Source organism: Xiphophorus maculatus, chromosome 11 (assembly GCF_002775205.1).
Source record: "Xiphophorus maculatus strain JP 163 A chromosome 11, X_maculatus-5.0-male, whole genome shotgun sequence".
Taxonomy (NCBI): Eukaryota; Metazoa; Chordata; class Actinopteri; order Cyprinodontiformes; family Poeciliidae; genus Xiphophorus; species Xiphophorus maculatus.
This window is the reverse complement of record NC_036453.1, coordinates 29,282,793-29,305,725: the sequence shown is the minus strand read 5'-3', so window position 1 is coordinate 29,305,725 and position 22,933 is coordinate 29,282,793. Positions and strand designations below refer to the sequence as shown.

The 22,933-nt window shown below is 36.5% G+C and overlaps 2 protein-coding genes across 7 annotated transcripts in view; one reads left to right on the top strand and one right to left on the bottom strand.

Annotated features, from left to right (window-relative positions):
* Positions 1-1,267: 1,267 nt before the first annotated feature.
* Positions 1,268-10,668, bottom strand: slc46a3 (solute carrier family 46 member 3). The gene is made up of 6 exons (XM_023341679.1): positions 10,563-10,668; positions 9,041-9,260; positions 6,497-7,379; positions 4,871-4,954; positions 4,489-4,645; positions 1,268-2,325 (listed from the first exon to the last, which is right to left on the bottom strand). The coding sequence occupies exons 2-6, from the start codon at positions 9,233-9,235 to the stop codon at positions 2,178-2,180; spliced, it is 1,467 nt and encodes a 488-aa protein (XP_023197447.1). The 5' UTR covers positions 9,236-9,260; positions 10,563-10,668; the 3' UTR covers positions 1,268-2,177.
* A 205-nt stretch (positions 10,669-10,873) lies between these two features.
* Positions 10,874-22,933, top strand: part of synj1 (synaptojanin 1) — a 30,132-nt gene continuing 18,072 nt past the window's right edge. For 4 of the 6 annotated variants that reach the window (XM_014471788.2, XM_023341684.1, XM_023341685.1 and 1 more), the window contains exons 1-10: positions 10,876-11,043; positions 12,983-13,142; positions 13,339-13,425; positions 13,707-13,974; positions 14,113-14,338; positions 14,836-14,919; positions 18,453-18,514; positions 20,860-20,956; positions 21,514-21,689; positions 22,805-22,886. In XM_014471788.2, the coding sequence (XP_014327274.1) occupies positions 13,019-13,142; positions 13,339-13,425; positions 13,707-13,974; positions 14,113-14,338; positions 14,836-14,919; positions 18,453-18,514; positions 20,860-20,956; positions 21,514-21,689; positions 22,805-22,886 (1,206 nt within the window). In that variant the 5' untranslated portion in view covers positions 10,876-11,043; positions 12,983-13,018. Of the gene's footprint in view, positions 11,044-12,982; positions 13,143-13,338; positions 13,426-13,706; positions 13,975-14,112; positions 14,339-14,835; positions 14,920-15,712; positions 15,791-18,452; positions 18,515-20,859; positions 20,957-21,513; positions 21,690-22,804; positions 22,887-22,933 lie in introns of all 6 variants that reach the window. The other 2 variants (XM_023341681.1, XM_023341682.1) reach the window with 2 other exon arrangements.

The following is a 22,933-nucleotide window of genomic DNA, read 5'->3' as shown; positions in this document are numbered from 1 at the left end:
CTTCTTCTTGTGAACCTGGATTTGTCTCTGTAAGCTTAACCTTATTTCTACAGATTTTATTACATGTTGAAAAGATTACAAAGCACACAATACTAATATGGCTTATAACTTCCACACAAGGTGTATTTATTTCTGAACTGACCTACATTTTAGCTCCCTAGTAACAGTTTTCCATTTCAAGTCACTGTCTCCCAGGGGGGGAAAAAAACAAATTTTGCTAGTTCCTATTGCCAGTTAGTGGATCTTAATTAGTGGTGTTCTTTGTCACCGCTAATTAAGATGTAAAGTGCTCACCTAACAAGCAAGTTGTCTTTAGAAAAACATAAAAAGCATTCTCTGCCTCATTAAATTTTTCACTTCCCAATACATACTAGTTTATCAACACAAATACATGTTAAAAATTCAAGGGTTTGTTTCCCTTTTAATTCCATCTTCCCTAGTGTCATTTTTTAAATATTACTTACTTTTATATTTTTCATAATTTTACACATAACAACAAAACAACAAAAAGACAAAGGAACACATAAAGTTACAAATTGTGCAAATATTTTTGAAAAGAAACATACTTTTACATGTTTCACATAGGGCGACAGTAGCTCAGGGATAACGGTTCGAACCCCACTCTATTACTCACTTTGTCCTTGAGAAAGACACTTCACCTGCCTTGCCTACTTGTGGTAGTCAGAGGTGGTGGTGCAGATTGAATGGCAGCTTCGGTCAGATTGTTCCAGGGCAGTTGTAGCTTGTAATAAAAAGCGCTTTGGAGTCCACTGGACTGGACTACATAAAGTGCTACACAAGTACAGTCCATTTACACAATATGAAATTAAAAACACAGCAAAAATCAGTCAAACTATACTGTCTGGCCCTTTTCTGGTTTAAATAAAACAATGAATAACACCATTTTAACCCAAGACTGTCAAATTAATACATTCTGCAACAAAGCATTTTGGAATTAGATAACAGGGAAGATTTTTGGCAAGATAATTTTTTGTGTCCTGAGTACCGTATTTTCCGGACTATAGAGCGCATCTCACTCAAACCCTCAAAGTTGTTTTTTTAAAAAAAACTGGAAGCATGGGCGTGCCGTGGTGGCGTAGCGGTTAGCGTGGCCCGTATTTGGAGGCCTTGAGTCCTCGACGCGGCCGTCGCGGGTTCGACTCCCGGACCCGACGACATTTGCCGCATGTCTTTCCCCCTCTCGTTTCCTGTCAGCCCACTGTCATATAAGGGACACTAGAGCCCACAAAAATACCCCCTGGAGGGGTAAAAAAACAAACAAACAAAAAAAAGATAAGCTGCACTGAGCTATAAGACGCTGGTATCTCTGCCGCTCTTGGTTTTCCTTAATAAATCTGCTATTAAGGACGCAGCCCTGCGTCACCAGCGCCAAACCATGGATACATTCAGGACGAGTTTACGTGCAGCTGCAATCGATCTGTACTACCTTCAACTTAAAAGCAGCATCATATGAACTTCTTCGTGTGGTTTCCATGACCAGAGGGTATGAGTTTGAAAACATTTCTCCGTCGTGCTTGCTGCTAGAATGTGCTTGTGTAAATGAAAATCAGCGCTTTCTTCTTTGATTTCCAATTTTGACTTCTAATGATTCACTTCCTGCTGAAGATCCCCGTGGCGGTTGAAGAAAAATCCACAGAAAAGACGCACCTGGCTATAAGCTGCATGGTTCAAAGCGTGGGAATAAAGTAGCGGCTTATTGTTAAAAAAAAACAACGATATTTGTAAAAAGTCAACGAATGTGATCAAATCAGTTATTTCAAACTGTATGAAAATTAGGCAGCTTTAGAACTTTGGTGAAAATTGTCCAAAAAAATAGCTAACAGTTAAAAGGTGTAAATTAAAAGGTGGAATTATTAAACAATTAATTATGAATTAATCAAAAGTTGTAAAAACATTCATACATCTCAAATGACGCAGCGCACATATATTCACCTGAAAAAGCTCACATTCTCCTTCTTAAGCATATTTTTGTCAATAGATGGCATTTCTAAGTCAATGGAATTAAAAAAAAATAAATAAAACTGATGCTGAGTAACAAAGTTCCTGCAAAAAGAAGAAGCACTGTATCAAAACTAATTTCGCAACAAAAAATAAAACTTTCCTGGTGTATCAACCCAGAAAACTGAAGTCACTGACATACTTAAAAGGTAAATACGTTAACAATGTCCAGCTGAGGTGTTAACAGAAGAAGAGCTTAGAAGAGGACTGGTGTCGTTCTCCTCAGCCTGGCCGTCCTCCTCAGAGGTTCCATCTTCTGACTTTATGGGTTCAGTGGTAACATCCACTCCGATTAAAGCCACTCCACTAAAATGTTCAGAAACGGGAACACATGTGGACAGGAAATAGACGTTATCAATTCCAGCTAAAAAGGGAGACAATCTTATCTGTTGTGTCATGCATTTCCATTAATCATGTTTTGGGAGTTTACAGACACATTGTCAATAAGTTAATTTTTAAACTAAAATGATTTTCAATTTCATTAGAGTTCACGATCTCTGTGCACTTGTAGTTAGAAAGCAACAACAGAATATCTGGGTAGGACTTTGTTATTTTAAAACTGATCACTGTGCAAAGAAAGAAGCACAGCATGTGATAGACATGTAGGCAGTGAGGGGGGTTATGTTTCACGCTACTGCTCCCACATTGACTAAGCAGTATCACTTTGTCTTCTCATTTTATCAACCGTCAGCAAAATATCCTTCAGTTCAACAGGACAGAAAGCTTCAGTGTTCATGGCACAGCCTACAACCCTTTGAAAAGTATTTTATACCCCTTGGATTCTGTCTGATAGACAAACACAAAAAAGTGAGTGGTTATGAAGTGAAAAAAAGATGATACAGCATTTCCCAATTCTTTTTTACTAATAAAAATCCGAAGACTGTGGTGTACGTATACATTCAGGCTACCCGAATCAGAAGAACTGTTTACTGTGATTCAAACTGCAACCTTTCTTACATCCAGAGAAAAACATTTTTACCTATTCCTCAATAAAAAATACCTGAAGGTCTATCTGACTGGATGTAGAGAACCTGCAAACATATTTTCAAGTATTGCTAAAGATTTTCAATTGGATTTTGGTCTGGACTTTAACTGGGCTATTTTAACACATGACTATGTTTTGATCAAAGCATGGTGCTGGAAGGAGACAGGTTTCAGTCAGTCTCATGTAATCTTTGACTGGATGTTTCTGTGATTGTCCAATATTTATCTCTATCCATCTTCCCATCAACTCTGACCAGCTTCCCTGGATCTGCTGAAGAACAGGATCCCCACAGCATGATGCTGGCACCAACATGTTTCACACAGGATGGAAGGATCAAGGTAATGTGCAATATTAATTCTCCACCGTAGTGTTCTGCATAAAGGCTTAATTTTGGTCTCATTTCCTCCTTTTTCCACATTTTTGGTGTTTCCCCATATGACTTGTAGTAAACCTTAAAGGGAACATTTTATGGATTTCTTTGAAGAATTACTTTCTTTTTCCCACTCTGAATTGAAAGATTTGTTGAATGCCCTAGTAATATTTTTCCTCTCAACTTCTCCCACCTGAGCTATAGTATAATATGCAAATCAATATCTTCTAGGTTTAAAAGTGATTTCACATCTTAGGAAGCTACACAAGTTGTCTGATATAGTTTCTAATTCTTAGGACAGTGGTTAGAAAGTTATACTTGAAATAAGGAACTGTGCCTTCCTACTTTTTGATTCTGAACATTTCTCTTTTCTACAGAATTGACGTGTATTTGACAATTATGACCCAGCAGAAAAGTGTTTTTGTAATCCAAGTCCTTCTTCAAACTCAAGCAGCCAATAAGAAGTTGGAGCAAAAACTCTTAAGCAGCAATGCTGAGATCATGGATTTTAGTATTGTTGTTGGATGCATCTTTTTTTTTTTTTTTCAAATACCAATCTGTGTTTGAACAAATCAGCCAGCGAACACACAACTTCTTTCCCAGGATGTATCTCTGATGAAAACATTTTGTAGGAATGTGGTGAGCCATTGCAGAAAAAGAGCCACAAGAAGCCCTGCGTGTAGGGGACACACAATATATGTGGAACACATTACACCAAAAAGTAACTTTTTGGCCTGCATGAAAATCTGTATGTGTGAACAAAAACGAATACTCCACATTACCAAGCTCATACCATCCCTGTGGTGAAATATGGGGGTGGTGACATCATAATGTGGTGATGCCTTTTCATCAGCAACTGTTTCTTAATACTTTAAATCATGTCCTCAAAGAGTTAGGAACAATTTTGTATAGGATTGTGTTTGTATAAACCTGTCAACTAAATATTTTGCTCTTCTTTTTAGATTTATTTTACTGTTTGATTTGATTTTATTTGTGTCTACTTCATGAATTTCTTTTCATTTAGGAAACTAATAGCTGCTACATGTAAGAGTCAAACAAAAGCCTGATATGACAGTTTACTGTTGTGGTGTAAACACTAGGAAAATTAACTTACGCAATCGCAGATAAAGGAATGACACAGAGTCCCGCAGCTAAGAGGAAGACAAAACCAGGATACCACCCCACCGTGGCAGCATAGATACTATTGAAGACTGCAGATCCAATGTTGTTAAATAAACTCTCCAGAAAGGAAAGATAAGCAAAAAGGGCTCCTGGCAAAACAAACAAAAAAAGGGATTCAGTGAAGTATAACAGAGACAACTAAAGTCAAAATGTTATGTTTCTTCTAGTCCTTTCACTTCTAGGATAAACAGAAACTTTAAGTGCTTTGTTTTCCAAGTGTATGCTGAAACGTTAAGGACAGGACACACACCAGTGGACTATGACTCTTTAAACACAGACATGCATCCATGGTGTGTGTCCAAAAGCACACTTGCCTTGCTCAGACTTGGAGACGATTTTTGACATTACCGAGCGGAGAACAGGGAAAGGCATTATGGACAGCAGCATGGGGATCCTTACTGCAATAAAAAGAAAACAAACAAGAAAATTAAATAAGAAATTTTATGAAAGCTTTTGTGCAACTGCAAGCACACATAATCAGTGACAGAAATTAAGGTTTCAGAGCTATAATGAGTTTCAGCGTTCATGTCTTTCATAATAAACCCCCTGGCAGTACCATATCTAAAGCAAACAAAGCAGAGATAAGAAAATAAGCAAAGCAGAGATAAGATGTCATAATTACAAACACAATAAAGCTTACAATTCAGTCTTCTAATAAAAGTCCCTACAAACTCAGTAGCTTCTGAACACCTTACAGGCCAATAAACTTACTGTCAATCTGTAACCAGAGAGAATAGTCTGTAGTGTTTCTGGTAAGAATCATTATTTTTTTAAGTGCTGTATTTATCTTGTTCAGCATTTAAAAGCTATTTTAGATAAATGTGTCACAAAATGAAACAGAAAACATAAATTACATGGCCTTAAATGTGACAAGTATGGTTGCTGGATTTGCACTCTGCTTTCATACAGTGAACAAAAAGAAATTATATGTACATACATATATATAATACTATATATATATATATATATATATATATATACTGTATATATACTGTATATATACATATATATATATATATATATATATATATATATATATATATATATATATATATATATATTATAAAATTTATATAATACTAGATCAAAAATATTATATTGCACTATTATATGCACAATGCAGTAAGATATGGTTATAAGAATTATTTTCTTTTATTGGCCTAAAACACAAAAATAAATTTAAACATTATCAAAGTTTATTTCCGCAGCTTAATTGAAAAATGTAATTCTTCATATACTATCTACATTCCTCAGACAAAGATGCACAGTATATTTCAAGTGTTTATATCTGTCAATTTCAAGGATTAAGGCTTTCAGATAATGAATTCAGTTTCTTAGAATATTAGATTATGATAATTCAAACCAATAATGGAAATAATTTATAGGGCAAGGTATATTTATTTGTATCCAGCCATCCTTCCTCCCTCCATCTTTACCCATTTATCCTTGTAAGGTCACTGGGGTATATAGTGAATCGTCATTTACTTGTGAATAGTTTACTCCCGCACTTCCACATGCTTGGAAAAAGCCTTCTGACCTGCCAGCTTCTTTACCAATTATCTTTTTGTTGTTTACTGTCTTACTTTGTTAAGTGTCTGACTTTCTGGTGGACAAATGTCAAGTAGATAGTCTTGTTCATAATTCTGTCATCTATACTGTAACATTTTTGTATCAGAAATCGTTTGTATCAAATACATGCAAACATGAAGTTTTTGTTTGTTATAAGCCCTAATCATCACAATACACAAAAATAAATGCTTAAAATATATATCCTTATGAGTGTAGTGAATCTATTAAATATCAATGTTCCACTTATTGAAATAAATTACATAATTTTTTTAATTAATATTGAAATTCTTGGGGTTGCATTTTTGTCTAGTTCAAGTAATGACTTAGCAAAGTTTAATAACTTTAATTACGACTCAGCAGCTTAAACTCACCTAAAAACATCAGAACTGTGGTCTTTGCAAACGCCACCATGATCAATCCTGACAGCACAGACAGGATCCCCAATGCAGCGATCAGCAGCTGCGGGACTCCACAGTATGTGAATGCCGACACTCCCAGGAAACTGGTCAAGAACACCGTGGTGGACAGTGCTGAGCCATAGCCAATCAGAATCTCAGTCCAGCACAGTGGCTCGTTTAGCTCGTATAGTGTCATCAAGGAGATGCCTCCAATGTAGGTGAAGACGAAGCTGGTGAAGATGATCATCAGGAGGGCTAAGACTATTTTACACTTGTAGCTTGCTCTTGCAAAGATCTGGCAGAACCCAAAGATCAACTGTCTCAACCTAGGGCACTGGGGAGACCCGTCTATATCACTGCCATCAGCGGGAGTCTTTCTCACAGTCTCCTCCAGGATAAAAACTGCATAGACTAGTGTCAAACACAAGCACAGGGCTGAAGTAAAGAAAGGCCAGTTAAAGCCTGCAGCTCTCAGGAAGTAACCTGTAGATATCGCAGCCACTCCAGACAACAGTCCAATCATCATATCCACTCCAGCCATTCGCAGCGTCTTCTGCCGGTCGTCTTGGCACAAGTCCGCTATGTAGGCAAAACAGCCTCCCAGGAAAGTGCCGATACCCCCAAACAGAGAGCAAAGGAAGGAAGAGCCGATGAGAAGGTAGATGTTGAGCTCAAAGAAGGACACAGCTAGGAAGGTGCTGGTATATATCAGCATGCCGATAAGAGGCATAATGATGGTGATCTTGCGTCCGCCCCGGTCGCTATAGGCCACCAGCACAAGAGTAACGATCAAAGATGGTATTGTGGAGAGGAGCTCAGAGTAAAGGGAGAAAAGAGACGTCTGCTTCTGCACCTCCTGGAAAAGAAGACACAGGAAATTTAGGTTAGAATAAAATCAATTACTGCTTAGATGCATACACTGAATGTTCTAGTGTCGCCTCATTACCCAAATTATCCCAGCTGACTTTCCTTGGTCCTTCAAAACAACAATTTTGCTGTTGCTTGTTGTTGTTTTATTTTAAGTAAAGAACTTGTTTCCTTTACCCTGACTGAAAAGTACTCCAAAAATTGAATGATTGATACAGGTTTACAGCAATATTTACAAATAATTAGTGGGTCTATCTGCTCTTGTAGCGAGTCTACAGTCACCTTTATAGTAGACATGCTGCATACTACTTTTTAAAGCTGTAATTTTAACACCTAAAAAGAGCAACGAGAGGGGTTCCTTTAGTTTTAAACCACTACAGTCAATGTTTTCGACAGGCAGACATTTCTAAACAGATCGATTTGGCTTTCTTGTACACGAGGGTCGACTTTCAGCCAGATATCTGGCAGTTTGCAGAAACAGGTGGAGCAATGATCTATAATCTATGCTCAAAAGACCTAGGAAAAAAGTCTGCTGACTCTGACACTTTAATTTGAGTTTTAAACCAAATGGTGGTATAACACAAAAATTTTAGAGGGTTTGAAATCTTTCAAAACTGTTGTCTAATACCGGTTATAAATATGGCGGATTGTGAGAACAAGTGAGGTTTTTCTTGAGAAAAAGCAAGAGGAACAAAGCTTTACTGTTATGCTGGTGCCATTGTGACAGCTGTGTTTTCAGATAAAAACAGATTATTCTTGTGTGAGTGTGTTTCACTTCCTACTTTTATTTTAAAAATTTTTGATAGCATGACAATGCTGGTCCGTGGATGCATGCTTTTCTTAATTTGCTTAAAATCAAATTATTTTGGTACGTTGAACACCGCAAGCTGTTATTGGAATCAGAAATGATTTGAGATTATGTTGTTAGTTCAGGGTGTTGAAGTCACGTTCAGAAGGTTAAGCTTGAGTCACATGTCTGCTTTGAATATCAATTAAATGTATTCACCAAATTAGCATTTTAAAGTATTTCACAACAAAAATACTACTGTAATGAATAAACAATGTTGCTCAGGTGCAACAACAATATACCCCTTTAACTTTGAAATATTAAAACTATGAACTTCAACATAATTATAAATTATGCAACTTCTCAAACCAGTTAATTGCGGGGTATGAAATTAAAAGGGGTATACAAATGCTCACCACATTGTCAGATTTTCATCTGTGAAAATAATAATAATAATAATAATAATTAAAAAAACAACCTGTCCAAAACTTTGTGTGAAATGCGAAAATGTTCCAGGGATGAAAATACTTCAGCAAAGCTCATATCTACTGGTCATTAAGGGTTGACCAGTTTTTATGGACTAATAAACATAACAACCAGCTAGAATTACAGAATAATATTGCTTATTTACGATATATAGTTTTCATGAACATGTTAAAAGACATCAGTACAGAGAGCAAGAGGGAATAACAGCACATTATCAAAAGTTAAATATTAGATCATCAATAAACATATCCTCTCCTTCCTGTGAACCCCCCCGTTATTCTCAGCTTTGTTTGGATAATGAAAAAATTAACTAAGGTTTGTTCCAAATAAGATTATTTGAGATGACACCAGGTTGCATCCTTCCATTATGAACGAACCTTATGGAAGTCGGTCTGGTTGCTGCTGCTGTTACTTGGAGCACATCTGGAGGTGTTGTCTGAGACGGGATAGGGCGTGTTGGTCAGCTGCTGCCAGAACCTCCTGTACACATACTGCTGGACCAGCGGGTAGATGAGAAAACTGCTAAAAGCATACAGAGCCACCACCGGCTCCACCAGGTAAAGGCGCTTCATGATGAGGAGGAATAAAATAAAGTTTCTGAAAAACGCAGGATAAGAACATTAGATATTTAGAGATGCATACACATAAACCAGGAGCTGAGACTGGTCTTTAAAAGTATTATTCATTTGTTTTCAGAAGGATATTCATATTCAGTAAAATGACAGCATGCAAACTAACCAGCAGAATTTAATCTTCAAGTGTATTTGTGTCAATGACATCACAAGTGGCATTTGAAATTGAAATTACATGATTTAGAACTGAATTTTTTTTTTTTTACATACGGAGGTAACAGAGAAATACAAATTTCTTCATTTTATAGGTGTTTTCAAATATGTTTAGGGTTTCTTTTCAATTCTTTTTAAATTCTTAAGTCACATATTTTTTACTTTAATTTCCCATAAACCTATGTTTTCCTAAATAGATGTTCAGAAAAACCTCTTTTCAATAAAATAGATGCTTTTTTCCCCCCTTTCTCTTTCTATAAATCTGTAGGGGTTTTTTGTTGAAAAAGTAGAAAATAAAAAATATAATTCTTGAACAGCTCTTCTTTTTCTGGCTAAAGGTGGGAGATTTTTTTCTTACTCTTTTCAGGTTTTGATTAGAACGGAATGTCAATTGTTAGTTTAAGAAAGAACTTGTGACTGTGGGTCTTTTTTCTTTGCTTTCTTTGAATGTTTCCAAATTTCCCTAAAACCTATGGGTTCCATAATTTGATTAAAAAACACAATTAATTTACCAAATTTAACAAGCTTTACGCTTTTCATAAAGCATCTTATGCAAAGTGCATAAGAACTTTGTGCACTTTGTGATGTCACCAAAAACATGGAAAACTTGTTTTTGTAGATTTTATCTCAATTACATATCAACTAAAATGTAAAACACATCTAAAAATTTACCCTCATGTTTTCTGTAGGTGAAAAACTGCAGCTTGATTTATTCTACATAAAAGTCTGCCTATAGCTTTAAAACATAACACTGATCCATAGTTAGTCATCAAATAGCAAACTAATTTTCTCACTAGTGCGTTGGGTGACAGAAAAACCGCAATTTGCTGCTTTAAGACTGCAAATCAACAAAACAAATTCACACAGCTTATACATGTATATAACATATTTACTTTTGTCTGCTCGTATTACTATCGTTATGCTATCATCTAAGAGATATATTATGATCTAACATTGTCTGCCAGTCAGGAAGATAACACATTAGCAGATACCTCAGGTGAATTCGGCTAGTTCGATAACACACGTTTAGGCGACATGGCAAAGCCTTACCTTATTGTATAGTATTTATATTAATCATAATATTTTGCTGAGACAGTGTAGTATCAATACCTACCTTCTTAAATTGCCAATTCAGTCATGTTATTGCTCGATATTCACTTCCAAACACTGTTGTGTTTACGAATAAACTGGAGCTCTTGTTATATACGCCAGCGCGCAGGGTTATGAAAGCCGGCTGTCCCGCCTATGGTCTAATCTGATTGGTAGAAAAAACTGCAAACCTTCTCTAATTGGATGCGAGTAACTGTCTATTATGTTTAAAGGCGGACGAGTTCATATTTGCAGTTTCTTTCTGCGTATTAATTATAGTTTACATGTGTGCGTGTTACAGTTGTTATCAGTAACGTTAACTGGGTTTTAAAGGCAAGTACTTCAAGTTTTGTTGCAATAAAGGCACTTCCGTCATATATGGTTTTAGAAGTATTACGGTAACGTGAGGCAGGGTGTGCTTTACTTTACGTCCGAATGTACCACTCCGCCAACACACCGGGAAGGATTTTGTTGTGACAGCGGTGCAGCGACCCGGCGGGGAGACGGTAAGACAGGCTACATAGTACATTTATTCTGTATATTTTAAATTAAACCAGATAGGTACTACATAAAACCTACATTTAGAAATGTATGCAAGCGTGTGTGTTTTACATGAGCGGGAATAGATAAGAAATGCGATAGTAGCTAGTAGTTAATCATCTCAGGACGCGCAGGTAGTGCCACCATCAAAATAATGAAACCTAGCGAATCTTAGCCGTCTCTGTGATTTTATCTGGCTAAGTTGGCTAACGTTGCCAGCTAGCTTTAGGCGTGTGAAGGATAACAAAATACTTTCTTCACATACGAGTAATTCACCTGCTTCGTTTGATGGCTTTGCATTGCATAAAAATGTAGCATTGTGTGCTAGCTGGTAGGTTAGCGGTTGCTTCGTATGCTGCTGCTGCGTTTTGAAGTCGTGACTATCAGTCGGGGAAGATGATCTGCCACTTCCCCGGCCTTTAACTTTCACCATCTCCCTCTATTACTGTTATCCTGCAGCGAGTCTGTTTAAATAAATATTAGTTTGTCATCCCAGTGCCCTCACTGATCGCAGCCAATACGGATGACTTTGCAGCCTAACTTTCCTTCTTGTTCCTGTAATTGTTTGGCAAGTTTTCCTTATTTGGAGTTTAAGAGAAACGTTTCGAAATACAATAAACTGTCACTGTTTTAATGTCTATACGGTAGCCTTAGATTTTAAGAGACAAATGGTGGGCTTATCGATCCTTTCTGTAGCAAGCTGTAAACAACTAGAAGTTGGTGTTAAAATGTAGATTTACCCATAACTTTCTACTTGCTACAACGGATAAGCAAGATAATGGTGTTATGTAAAGAATGCAATGTTGTGTTTTGGTTTTCTTCTGTTCAGGCTTGCCATACTCTTGAAATGCAAGACTACTGCTCTGCTCACCCATGTGCAGTGGCCTTCATTGTCTCAGTCTTTAAAAGATTTATTTTCCTATTCAGAATCAGAGTAAAAAAAATGTGATAAGATCAGAGGTCCATTTGCTAAGATATTATTCAAATCTCCAACTTTATATTGTGCAGGCGGCATTATAGTGTTATCGGTTTCAAATGAGTTTTTCTATCTGATGTCCTTTAGCCTTGAATCACAGTGCCACGGTCTAGCTGAGCAGCGATTGGCACAACCTTGAACAAATCCACCAATTTTCTTAAATGTAAACATTAAACTATGTCAAACAATTGATCATACACACAATCTTTCTCAGTGTTGTTCTTGGCCTTGTCTGTTCCTTTATGACGGTAGCCTATCTACCTTCTGATGGCTGTTTCCTGCAGAATAACACCCCCTGTCACACAGCTTAAATCACATACCTCAAATCAGCTGGTTCTCTGAACATGACAATCTTTCACAGATGCCAGATCTCAATCCAGTGGACCAACTTTAGGAAACATTGTAATGGAAGAATTGCATCACAGATGTGCAGCTGAAACATCTGCTGCATTCTGCATTGCTATCATGCCAATATGACCCAAAATCTTCACGTGTCTCTGACACTTTGCTGAATTATGGCAGTTTTGAACCTCAAAGTGTGTCAAGCTTGGTGCTAAATAGGTATTGCAGTGGGTATATTTATGTATTTAGAGATGCACCATTCAACTGAATTGAGATCAAAATCAACCACTAAAAGACAGAGTTTTTTTCTTTTGATTAAATGCATCAAAAGTAAGAGCTTCCCATCCTCTTCAGTTTGTAAGTAAATTAATTAACATCATGATGAACTTTTCTAAATTAGTAAAAAAATTAAGAAAGTTTAGGTACATATGCTTTGATGTATAAATAATGATTTTTTTTATTTAAGTATTTTCTGTGTTTACCCTAAATAAAGATCATACAGTTCAAGTTATTCAACAAAAATCTTTAAGTAAATGTATTTTTATGTCTCATGATCTCTGATTCTTATTTCTTCCCTTTATTTCCAGGTAATAAGATAGGATTTTTTTCATCTAGGATCAGCTATGGCCTTCAGCAAAGGATACCGTATTTACCACAAGCTGGATCCACCACCTTACAGTGTCATAGTGGAAACGAGGGCGAGGGAAGAATGCCTCATGTTTGAATCAGGAGCTGTTGCCGTTTTGTGTAAGCCATCTGTTTTTGATTTAGATATGATTGACACTATCTTTAGACTGCACTTTCAAGCAATGGCATTTCAATGGAAGTATGACTCAAGCGATTCATCCTAGAACATCTGGCTTTGGAAACACTGTCAACTACAAAGGATATATTTGAACAGGCTTTAATAGTGTTTTCTTCTCACCCATTTTGTTTCTTTTAGCGGCGGCGGAAAAGGATGCCATTAAAAGTACTTATACCAGGATCTTTGATGCATATGGAATCCTTGGTGTTCTCCGGCTAAACCTGGGTAGGAAAACAGAAAATGATTGTCCCCTAAATGGTTCCAGGCAGCCATGATGCTTCTTTGGTTCGTGGCATGGTTGCTCCTTAGTCATAAGCTGCTTTCTTCCGTTCTTCATATGACCTTGAAGGCTGTTGTTATCACAACAAGGAACTAGCAGCGTGAAAGATTAAAGCTCAGTCTTCTTGATGGCTGAGATTAGACTGGCTGCTGAATTCCTGTTAAGCAGTAATGGCATCAAAGTTCAGTTAACTATTTCTTGTACTTTTGATCCCTAAATTTTGCAGGGGACTCCATGCTCCACAGTCTCGTGGTTGTGACAGGGTGCAGCTCTGTGGGGAAGGTGCAGGATTCAGAGGTCTTCAGGGTCACGCAGACAGACTTTATATCGCTGAAGAACGATCCAGGTGATGAGGACCGGATTTCCGAGGTGCGCAAGGTCCTGAACTCAGGACACTTCTACTTTGCCTGGTCTGCTACTGGAATCAGCATGGATCTAAGTCTCAATGCGCATCGCAGGATCCTGGAAGATACTACAGACAACCGCTTCTTTTGGTAGAGATGTGAACATTTCTCTGTTTTAAGTTTATAGAATAGCCTTTAGGCGTGCATTTGTTTTTTGTTTTTTTCAAAGATTGTGATCCGTTTTTGCTTTTTTTAAATTAGTCATCTTCCCTCTTTATAACCAAACAGGAACCAGTCTCTGCACTTGCACCTTAAACACTATGGAGTAAACTGTGATGACTGGCTGCTGAGGCTGATGTGTGGCGGCGTAGAGATCAGGACCATCTATGCCGGCCACAAACAGGCCAAGGCTTGCATCTTTTCTCGCCTCAGCTCGGAGCGAGCCGGCACGAGATTTAATGTGCGAGGAACAAACGATGACGGACAGGTGGCCAACTTTGTGGAGACTGAACAGGTTAGTCACGACTTCAGTCTACAAGTTTCGTCTTTTCTTAAGTTATCACACAGATGGAAGGCAAAACATTTAACAATTTCAGAATGATTTAAATCTATTTTTGTCAGCAGTTTTCCTTTGTCCCTTTTAGCTTATGTTAAAGAGCATTTTTTTTTCCTTTTTTTTTTTTTTGCAACGACTGCTGTTTGTTTTATTTTCAATTTGAAACTTTGGATAGACTGGAAGAAGCCCCTAGTAATGCAGTCTTTGCCCGCAGCTCTTATTGAGTCAGTCAATAAATATTATTGATAATATTAAATTTAAATTAAATTCAGGTATTCTTTTTTATAAATAAATAAATAAGTAAGCTTATCGACTGACTTCTTCGACTACTATTCATTCCGGTTTCAAAACATTCTTAAAATGTATGTTTAATTGTTTTCTAAGTGGTTTTAATCATGTAATTACATTTATTCATAAAAGGTCTAAGGATTTCTCTCTTTTTCTTTCCTTCAAAGGTTATCTTCCTAGATGATAAAGTCTCATCATTCATCCAGATCCGAGGGTCCATTCCTCTTTTCTGGGAACAGCCAGGAATCCAGGTACTGATGGTATCAAGTGCTGAAATATTAATGTAAAGTAAGGCATTTATTAAAATTATAAAACATTTTGATGGTTGAAGTTTTCTCCATTTTATGGATGCTTAAGTCATAGGTAGGACTCAGTTAGGATTGTTTACTGTGGCAGTGTATGTTTGCTATGTTGATTGGTTAGTTGGCCTCTTCGTACCTCCTCTTTGCAACTTCATACCTTTCTTCTTCCACTTCATATGCTATCTAACCTTTTCATAGCCGTTAACTTAAATGATTGCATACCAGTTTGTCATCCTTTGTAATTGAATAATTTAATGCGTTTTGAAGAGATAACATTATGTAATTTAATTTTGTTCATTTTTAAAAAAGCTTTTCTATTTCATCTAATTTCTTCTGACCCCAGTTTGGGCCTCTTCACTCTTAAGATATTTGACACATTATAACACCCAGATCAATCCAATATAACTGAGGGAGTCTCTGTGGGTTGAGATTATTTAATGAACCTATAAAACAAAATTTTCCTTATAGTGGAGTAATTATAGAATATAGAGAACTTTTTTAAATTATAGGCTGTTAAAGCTGAAACAATATCTCTGACAGGTAAGAATGGACTCAAAGCTTAATTTCATACCTAATGACATCTGCCATGAAGCAAACAAAACTAAAGCTTAATTTTATGGTGAAGGGAGCAAAATGACAAGCACCAGTCTGTTATTACAACATAAAAGGAAAATAAAACTAATCTTGTTTTCACAGTAGATTTTTCATACCAGTTTTAACCCCTTTTTGTCGCTTTATTCAGAAAAAGTCCATTAAGGGTGTTTTGTTGCACCTCAATGAGAATCGACACCCTAATGGACTGGATGAAAACCCCCACCTGGTATAACCTTTTCCTTTTGTTTTGTTTTTTTTCCTCCCATCTCTATTTATTTTAATTTTTGGGGGTGGTGGGTGGGGGTTGGGAGCTCTGCTGCTCTTGCTGCTGCTTTATTACTACAGATAAGTTAATCCTCTGTGCATTGCCAGACTTCATGGGTGTAAAACAAAATGAGAAATTACATTATAAATTTTTAGACTACCCTGCACCTATCCAGGAAAATCCATTTTCATTACATCTGATATTCCCATTGTGTGCTCACAGCTGACACAACATCACTTGAGTTTGCCTGCTCCTGTTCTGACATTGCACAGACTGGTAATTTAGATAGGATGTGGGGGAGGTTAATGATAGTAATAGTGGTTGGTAAAGGGCCTTTTTTCTGTTTTCCTCAGCTCCCAGACTTCTTGGGTCAGGTGAGAGAGCCTGATCTGAAAACATCCCCTAACCACTTTGTTTGATTTACTCTAATATTCCCAAAGCAGCTGGATACATGTTAACCTCTAACAACAATAATCTCCTAAAGACCTACATGACGCCAAGAGCATATTAGCCATCTATTCAGGCCAGTAGGTCTTTAGTTTTCTCAAAACACAGATTAGTGGACTTGGGGTTGTTTTCAGACGCAAGTGTAGTTCTCCTGCTTTGACGCACCTTTTTTAGCTCTCAGTTCCCTTCTACCAGTTGTGGCTTGTAGGCTCTCCTCTCCATATTCTCAAATACTTCCTGAGCAGGATGTGTTATGTTAGTTGCATTTAAAAGAGAAGTTTTCTCCAAATATGTGTACCCCTAGAATAATTTAAAAAATGCAAATGAGCCTATATATAATTAGCACAAGAGCAATACAAAGAACACCTGCTGAGAGAGATAGTCAGTGGTAGAAATTGAAAGTCATTTATTGTTTTATTTCCCCATTTTTGAAAAGAGCTATTTACAGGTGCATCTGAGTAAATTAGAACATTGTGAAAAAGTATATTTAAGCATTTATTTCAGTTTTGGATGATCCTGGATTATAGATTATGAAACGTGGATTTTAACCTAGCAATGGTGGCTTAGTGAAAGGCTCCTGTTGCTTCAATTATTGCATCAATGCCACATAGTGTTAAAGACAATGAGCTTGTGGTGCTGCTAAGTTGTTAAGAAAGCCTGAGCACCTTTAATAATGACCTTTAGTTCATCTGCAGTGTTAGATCTCATGCCTTTTATCTTACAATACATCACAGATTCTTTATTGGGGTTTGGTTTTGCTGGTCAATCTGCCACAATTTAGAAGTACTCATGTTCTTTCTTATTTTTCTGGACAAAAAAAAAATGCTGCAGGTATCCCTTTTTCTACAACAATTTTTCCTTCTACTCGACTTTCTACTAATATGGATGGATACTGCACTTTGTGAACAGTCAACATCTTTAAAACTCCTTAACTGTCACCCTCAAAACGGTTCATAAGGACTCTGTTGTCCTCATGACAGTTAAAGGGTGTTAACATTTTGCAGTTCGACATCTATGTAGAGGGTACCTGTCTGTGGGTAACGGTAAAGTCTTTCCCATCATTGTGTTGGCTATAACAGAACTTTTCCAGTTTTTGAAAATACTTTTTATGGAATATTCATTTTTTAAGATTCTCAATATCATCCTATTTGCAATAAATCTTCATACTATGAAATGAAAATTTTTAATTATTTTGTAATTTACTGAGCTGCACCTGTATCTATGCTCTGAAGCGAAATGACTCATACTGTGAAAGATTCATATGTCCTTCGACTATAATAAAAATCAGAGAATCTTTTTTTATTTAGATACCAAAAAGTTTTTAGATCATGTATAGATTTAATACTTGAAACTGTTGATTTTATTGTTCTTGACCAGTCTACTACCATGTTCTGGCACAGACTATGTTTTAGTCGTAGCTGTTCCACTGCAAGCTGAGTAGTTTCAGATGTCATCTCAAGAAGTTATTAAAAATGCAAAGGTTGGACCTGCATGACTGAGCAGAATGAAAAGAAGTCACAACGGCCGCGGTACGGTTTACCCCCAGTATAGTTTATGCAGGCCCTGTCAAAAACAGGTCTATGCAAGCAAACCATAAAACGGAGCAAACAGTAAAAACTCTCTCTAGCCATCACCCTACAAGTTGATCACAAACAGAAGTCAAGTAAAAGTAGGAAATGCTTTTCTGTTGGCAAATATTTTTAAAAGGGAACATCAACATGACAATGAGGAACAGACTTCCTTGTTGCGGCCAGAGTGTTAGATTTATTCATTTCTCACTAAGCCTGAGTGGGAGTAGTCATGCGTATCCAAGTTTACTTCCCTGATTCTGTGCCAAAGCTTGTATTAGATTTATTGATGGAACAACAGAGTTGAAATCTGGGGAAGAAAGGTGTTGGAGAGATGACGAGATTCCTCTGTTGCTCAGTGTCTTTGTCTGCGTGAACAAATTTCCTCCATTCTGTCACTGTGTTGCTCTTGTCCCACTCCATTGTCTCTCCGTTTTAAAACGAATCAAGGCCTCGTCTGTCTATTTCAAGTGCACAAATGTCTGTTTCACTTTCTCAGGTTTTCTGGGCATCCACACAATGTGTACTCTATCTTTTTTTTTTTTTTGCTTTTTTAAAATTATTTTTTACTTTACCAAAATAGGACACTGTGGGTTGTGTCTTTGCAGGTGGGGTCCCATCGTGTCAAACTCTCAAGGGGATTTGAGGCAAATGCACCAGCTTTTGAAAGGTAATTGAAAGGTTCAGTGGATCTTTTATGAGTGACTTCAGTTGCACTTCTTCTCTTCTGCTGTACTAGATTTCAGCTGATTGATAGCCTTCTGAAAATCTCTGTCTCCTAACTAAGAGTAGCAAAGGCTTGAAAATAGGATAGGATTAAGACTGAAACACTAATATTGTTACTGAGAGCATCAAGGACACACTAATAGCTCTTCATCAACAATGTCCTACCAAATATACAGTATTTTTGATGTAAAATGAACATTGTCAAACATCATGGGAGATGCTTTTGATTCAGTCTAGTATTTGTCCCTATATATACTGCTCTGCCTTCAAGTGACAGAGTAACATTTGCATTTGGAAGAGTTCCATTTCTGAAATTGTTTTCAGTTTCTTCATTAAATAAATCCCCTCAACAGTTTTAATCCATTGGCCCAAAATTGCTGGATTTACAAAGTTCCATTTCCGTTTCCAGGCAACTCCAAGATACAAATCACATTTGGAAACAAATTATGATCCATAAGTTTTGGCATTAATCGTTACACTATTTTTTTCAACTTGAACAGCTCAGTTGTTACCACATACCCCTAATTTGCGACTATATCTTTTAGCTAATAGACATTTTTTCACCTTTCTGGCCCTCAGTGGATATGTCAAAGACATGGTTTCTGCACATCTTTGCAGAAACCCTGCAGGGTTTTCCATCACATTTTTTTAAATGTCCTTTAGTTGTGTCTTAAATTAGTACCCGCATTACTTTTCTAAATGTATACTTTTTCCATACAATTAGATTTTTTTGTTTTGAGACAAGTGCTGACAACTATCATGCAATGTGTGCTGAACTTCAGGCCTAGGAATTACAATGCTACAATACATGCAGAGCAGGAGCCTATTGCTTAACGTTCAGCCTTTCTCACAAACAAATCTGTGGGTTTATTGTAGCTTAGTGAATTGAAATAAAAAACATTTTTGTTACCTTACCATTACTAGCTCCTTTAGAAGAGTTAACTAAATTTGTCTTGAGAAACATATTTCAGTAGTTGGCTTTAACTTTATATCAATAACAGTTCAGGTACATATTGTATTATGTTGCCGCATAAAAGGAAAAGTTAAGAAACTTGCTAACACAAATAACTCTCATAACAGAGCCGGAAATGACCAAGATAAATTTAAAAAAAGCACAGTTTAATCTAAGTAACTTATGTTAAATAATTAAATTACTGAAGTTTTTGTGTTTTTATGTAGGTCTTTAAATTTGAAAGGAAATGTTATTTTAAAAGTTTTCTAAATATTTGTAAATATAACCATCTGAAACATGCAGAATCTCTAAAGACAGCTTCAGCTCCTCTTAAGTTCTCATCGGTTTTACCCTAGTTATATTATCATTTGTTAATGTTCTATTTGAATCTATGATACCTTCAAAGATTTTATCCAAATTAAAGAACTTTTTGCTTTAAATATTATCTCTACATAGAAAAGACTCCTTTTCTGACTTTAAATGAAATTACTTATACTTTGGTTGTTTTGTGACTGGGGTGTGAACCATGTCTTCCTGATTTAGAATATGTACCACACCCAAATAGTACTGGAACCCTCCTTATCAATCCACAGCAGCCACTTTTGTAGCTGTTCCTATGTCCATTCAATTCACGACAACCTTTAGTTAGAAAGTTAGGAAGACAACTGTTGATCATTTTACTTTGCACATATTTTGGTCTCTGCTGGATGGACTTCCAGTATTCCTATCATGTTAATAGAAATGTATTAAAAACAAACATTAAATCAAACCTCCTCTGCTTTTTGTACCCAATTTGTCCCCTTATTGCAGTTCTCATAGTAGCATATTTCAAATTTATTCTTTTTACTATATGGCTACATTTTTGCTGTGTTTTTCCACAACTTATTTGATTCTACAAGGCTAGCGTATACATACTGCCATTAATTACAGATTAAGTAATGAGAAATATGGACAACTTCCAATCTTCTGTTTTTGTGATGCATATGTTAACAAATTTTTCTTTCTGCTCCTTTTACTTTGTTTATTGCATCATTTTGGGTCACTCTGCCATTTTAACACCTCAGTGATGCAGAATATAGCTGCTTCCTTGACTAGCAAGTCACACACTGAAAAGTGTTAATGTCTTGATCTGATAGCTCTTTGAACAGTTATAATGTATGTAGTTTTAAATGTAATTATATTTACTGGTATTATTCAATGTTTTTCTGTTGTCATGTTCAAACTAACCTTAAACCTTGCTACAGTGCATTTACTTGAAGGTAGTTATGATTATTGCTATCAAACGTTTAACGACTTGTACTTGATAAATGCACTATATGCCTGAATCTGTTTTGCAGACACTTCACTGCACTGCGAAGGTTGTATGGAAAGCAGGTGATCATCAACTTGCTTGGAAGCAAAGAAGGGGAACATATGCTCAGCAAAGCATTTCAGGTGAGATTTCACTGCCTTGTTTTCTTTTTTACTAAATGATTTTTATCTAATGCAGACAACAACACAGGATTTCAGTGAAACAGTTGAAGATGTGCCGCAAGAGGCCTTATTACTGCACATTGCTTTGTGTAAGCTTGCAAAATATTGAGTTGTTTTTGCCTCTGCAGAGCGGAGGATTTTGCTCAATACAGAATGTGTCACTTCCTGCTCGGTTTTTGCCTAGTCAGTTAGCAAAGGGAAAAGTTAAAGTTTAAAAAACTTTAAGATCTTCGACATTTTCAAAATAAGAAAATGTGACAGTATTACAAGCTTGAAATGAGCTTGAGCCTTTTCATAAAACACACATTTTAGTATGTGTGTACTTTTCCTTGTATTTGTACTGTAAGCTTGTACTTTTCTGTGAAAAAGTACAAGCTTTCCTGTGGATCAAAAAAACATAGTTAGCATAATGAATGGAAACTGCTGCGTGTTTACAGGCCACACAACTGCACATTATACATCTTTGGATTATATTTAAATATTAACAAATATCTTCTCTTCCATTTTCTCCCCTTCAGAGCCACCTGAAGGCTTCAGAACATGCCACAGCAGTGAGAATGGTTAACTTTGACTATCATCAAAATGTGCGGGGTGGCAAGACTGATAAACTCAGCAGTGTTCTGAAACCACAGCTGAATAAATTCATAGACGAGTGTGGGTTCTTCTATTACTCCGGGGAAAAAGGCATTATAAGGTAAGAAAGTTCTTCCTTATTGTACAGATTTGTATATCTCTTCCTGATCCGTTTCTTACAGTTGAAGTACCAGTATAACAGGTATTTTTACAACAGCAATTGACATGCACACACATTCCCCATCTTGTTAGTTGTCTCTGTTGCATCTAAAAAAATGTAGGTTTCCCTCTTTGGAGCTCTGAGTTTACAAAACCCTTCTTTTGAAATTCTGTGATCAGGGTTTCTTAAAGGTTGCACAACTTAGCTTTGCCTGTCACATCTGCTCTTTAATATTATGTCCACCCTTTTTTGGTATATCTCCTCATGTCTCTTTGCCCAGTCACCCTTAACCTTTTATTCTTTTGAATAATTTGACTCAAATTGTTACAACTAATATTATTTAATAGACATAGTCATCATCTTGTTGGAACATACTATTTACTAATTAATCCTTCTTTGGCAACACTGTTACTTGACTATACCCAGTTGTTTGCAGACCATCCATTAGAGGGCACCTCTGAGCTCATGGTCCATGGATGTCATTGCTGTGTTATCCAGCAACTGAAACATTCGTTATCTAAGTGATCAATAATCTCAATGGGTCTTCAGTAAAACTGTCAAAAACACATTTTCCAGAGCTTTCCAAAAGTACTTGAACACTTTCCAGTCGTAGTACAAAGACAATGTTCAACTTCATTTGGTAAAACAAAGTAAAGTGGTTCATATCTCTGAAGGAACATAATACATATTTTCTTGACTTTTTGAATTTATTTTGGAATGAAAAATGCACATTTTTCATTAGCCCTCTTTACTCTGATACAGCTTAGTAAACAATTGCCATCAGAAAGCACCTAATCAGTATATAGACTTCACCTATGCTCAATTTAATCTTTGTGTTAATACAGGCATTCTGTAAGTACTTCAGGTTTTTCCAGTTATGAAAGTGGGAAATTAAGTATCACAGGTTTGATTGGGAGGCATTTAATATAGAAGTTGAAATCTATAGCATTAGACATTTATTCTCTAATGACTTGCAAGTTAAAAGAAATGAAAGGAACTACAATAATGATAAGTCGGGTTCCATCAAATGTTAAATTATTGCATTTTGCAGTTGTATAAATCAGATTTTTTTTCAGGACTCAGGGAGGGACCATCAGGAGTAACTGCCTGGACTGTTTGGATAGAACCAACAGTGTTCAAGCCTTCTTTGCACTTGAGGTTTGAGTCCAGCTTGGCGTACATTAATGCCTGAAGTTGAAAGATTT